Consider the following 3,903-nt stretch of genomic DNA (forward strand, 5'->3'; position numbering starts at 1 on the left):
TTCATGATTTACTCCGTGATCTTGCCATACAAAAGGCATCCGACACAAACCTCTTTGACATTTATCATCCAAGAAAGCACTCCAAATCCTCTTCATGTATCAGACTTGCCATTCATGGTCAAGGAGAAAGGTATCACTTACTTGATCTTTCTAATTTGAAGTTGAGGTCAATTATGTTCTTCAATCTAGATTTTCCTAATGTGTTCCAACATATAGATGTGTTTCGACATATATATGTGTTGTACTTGCATATTAAAGGCTGTGGTGCTATACCTGATGATATAGGGAGTTTGTACCACCTAAAGTTGTTAAGATTGAGAGGTATCCGTGATCTTCCATCTTCCATTGGCAACCTCAAGAATCTACAGACACTTGCTGTCACTGACTTTGGATATACTTGCCAACTACCCTGCGAAACAGCTGGCCTGATAAATTTAAGACATTTAGTTGTTCGGTATTCAAAACCTCTGGCACATATAAGCAAACTCACTAGTCTTCAAGTTCTTGAAAGAGTTTGTTGTGATCAATGGAAAGATGTTGATCCTGTTGATTTAGTCAATCTTAGAGAATTAGAGATGGCTAATATATATAAATCTTACTCCCTAAACAACATTAGCAGCTTCAAAAACCTTAGCACTCTCAAATTGATTTGTCGAGAAACTGAATCATTCCCATCCCTTGAATTTGTTAATTGTTGTGAAAAGCTCCAGAAATTGAAGTTATATGGGAGAATAGAGAAACTACCTCTGTTTCCAAATTCCATCACAATGATGCTTCTTCAGAACTCAAAACTGACAGAAGATCCGATGCCTATTTTGGGAATGTTGCCTAACCTAAGGAATCTCGAATTAGATGGAGCTTATGAAGGAAAAGAAATAATGTGTAGTGATAACAGTTTTAGTCAACTTGAGTTCCTTAATCTTACTCGTCTTTGGCATCTAGAAAGATGGAGTTTAGGCACAGGTGCAATGGCTCTCATTAAAGCTCTTCATATCGATGATTGTTCAAGAGGACTGAAGGAGATTCCAGAGAGAATGAAAGACGTGAAGCGTATTTGATAATAATAAAGGTAAATATACAAACAAATCCCAATCCTACATAACATTTCTTCATTTTTTTTCTTTTTTTATATAAATAATAATATTTGTGTTAAATCAACAGAGAAGAAGCTGTCACTTGAATACATTCACCTTCGTCAACTTCGCTTCTCCAACCATCAATCAAGTTGGCTGTTTTTTCTTATGTTTTGGTTTTTTCTTATGTTGGGAGACAACTTCTTTTTTTTTTTTTGGATTTTGTGATGACTTAATTAACGGAACAAAGTTTAAAATGTTCTTAAATTATGTAAAATGAACAAAAATATCCTCAGTTGATAGTTTTATCCAGAAATATCGTTGTCTTCAATAATTTGATCTAAAAATATTGTTGTTGTTACTTAATAAGTCAAAACTGTCTTTTTTCAATTAAATATATTCTTTCTCTTTTTTTTTTTTTCTTTTTAAACACACGTTCTTTTCCTAATGATGATTTTTTTCATCAGAAAATGTTTATCCTACTTCAATTAATAAAAAATATTTTCTATATTATTAGAAAGTTTTATCGTTATCTAAATGAAAATTAATGACGAGGTTATTATGAGGGCATATAATAAAAGAAGTTGAGAAGTGCTCAGTGTGCAGCGAGAAGAACAAAAAAAAATACTTTCAAACTCGCTTAGTATGGAGCGATTTTTGGAAAAAGAAATAGTGAGCACATCGCTCATAGGGAAAATTGTTCATAAGTTAACTATTTAAACAAAAGGACATTAAAGAACTAAACTCAATTATTTGCAACACAAAAGTAAAAAAAAGATATATACATACATATAGCTATGAGTTCAATTTTGAATAAAGAGATAATCTTGCCACTTACTAATACTCCTTATCAAATAGTACATATGGACTTGGAGGTGAACTCAGGATTTGAAGACTTTGGGTGCTCCAATATTATCGAGGTTCATCAATATTATCTTACTTTAGGCCCTTAGCAAAATTTTCAATAATAATTAACGGATAATGTAGTATTCGATTGGTCACTAATGACTCAAATATAAGCTTTAAATGAAACTTAAAATAAAAACAATGAAATAAGACACTAGCTGGATTCAAATTCTGGTCTCGCGAGTGATTTCTCTAGCTTGTACCAGCTCCTCATGGTGCACGGTTAATTATATTCTACTTTCGGTCAGTTTTTCAAAATAGATATACACGTATATAAATACTTTTTCCAGAAATTGACAGGTGTATGTTCACATATAGGTCCAGCTTCTGCATATATAGTAAATAAATTGGAATAAATAGTCTTTAGATTAACTAACACATCTAAATATCTAATCACATACAAAATTAAATAATCTTATATTTTATCTGATCCTTATCAATCCTAGCAAACCATCCTTAAGGACTCATTTGCTAGGATGGTTAGTTATTTCAAAATTGTGATATCATTTATATCTCACATTAAGGGTCTGTTTGGCCATGCGATATGAAATCATGATATGATATCGTAATATGGAATCATGAGATGAAGTTAAAGTTTTGTTTGGACATGCAATATGAAATTTTTGTGTTGTATATTTTTTCATAAACATAAGAATTACATAAGTTGTAAAACTATTAAAATAACCCCAATTGTTTATTCAATCTCATCAAATAAACAAAAAATTATAAAATCGCATAATAAAGTATTACAAAGCTATCTGTTCTCCACTTAATTAATTGTTTCATCTAACTTTAATTGATCAAACTTTAATTCAATAAAAAAATTGAACATAAATTATAATGTACCAGTCTTTAATATAATTTTCCCACATAGTACGGTCTTCTCACTTTAAAGGTATGTCACATCATATATATATATATATATATATATATATATATATATATGTACTCTTTAAATTTAGTGTAATAAATTGTCACGCCCCGAGCCTACACCCTGGACGTGGCCGACACTCGAAGACCATTGCTGGTCCCCAAGCGAACCCTCATCCTGGCTGACTCCAAGCGGAATACTAACTTAAGCACACAAGAGCTTAAAACTGAAAAAGAGTTTATAAACTCAACTTTACAAATCTTTAACTCAAAAGAAAACTCTGTATAATAGAATATATATACAACTCGTCATAAAAGGCAACTTTAGTTTTCAAAACATTTAACAAAATAAATGAAGAGACTTCTGAAACTCTATTGTCTATCTATGAAGCCTCTAAGTGATAAAGATGGAAGCCGGGACAAGACCCACGACCTCCTAACAACTGATACAACTGAAAGGTAAATGAAATCCTCCGGAAGCAAACAGGCTTGTCATAGCTAACTGGAACTCCCGGATGTATCAACGAATCTCCTGTTGATGATCCTGAATACCTGTGTCTGCATCATAAAAAGATGCAGGCCAAAAGGCTCAGTACGTGGAATGTACGAGTATGTAAGCTAGAAAGCTAAACAACATAGGCTAGAAGAAAAACTGGAATAAACTGAATAACTTACCTCTTTTCAAACTTTCTCAACTCAAGGAATACTCAAAACTACTCAAACTTACTCAACTCAGAAGATAGATACTGGACTCAGAGACAGATACTCAACTCAAAGATAGATACTCAACTCAAGATAGATACTCAACTCAAGATATATACTCAACTCAAAAATATATACTTAACTCAAAGATACTCGACTCTTGAATAACTGAACTCAACCTGACTGACTTCTTTCAATATAAGGCAATTTAAAACAAGTGCGATATAAAGAAAGACTGTTTAAAACATGCTATAAACTCTGTGTGTATACAAAGATACAATAAGCCTGAAATGTATATAGAAATACAATGAACTGATGTATATAAAAATACAATAATCTCTGTGTATGAAAA

General features: G+C 31.9%; 1 protein-coding gene across 1 annotated transcript in view; it reads left to right on the top strand.

Moving 5' to 3' along the window:
• The window catches only part of LOC125856214 (disease resistance protein RPP13-like), a 2,660-nt gene extending 1,602 nt beyond the window's left edge, over window positions 1-1,058 (top strand). Inside the window, exon 2 of the mRNA XM_049535755.1 lies at window positions 9-1,058. Within this exon, the coding sequence (XP_049391712.1) occupies window positions 9-1,058 (1,050 nt within the window). The remainder of the gene's footprint in view (window positions 1-8) is intronic.
• The last annotated feature ends 2,845 nt before the right edge of the window (window positions 1,059-3,903 follow it).

Source organism: Solanum stenotomum, chromosome 2, assembly GCF_019186545.1.
Source record: "Solanum stenotomum isolate F172 chromosome 2, ASM1918654v1, whole genome shotgun sequence".
Taxonomy (NCBI): domain Eukaryota; kingdom Viridiplantae; phylum Streptophyta; class Magnoliopsida; order Solanales; family Solanaceae; genus Solanum; species Solanum stenotomum.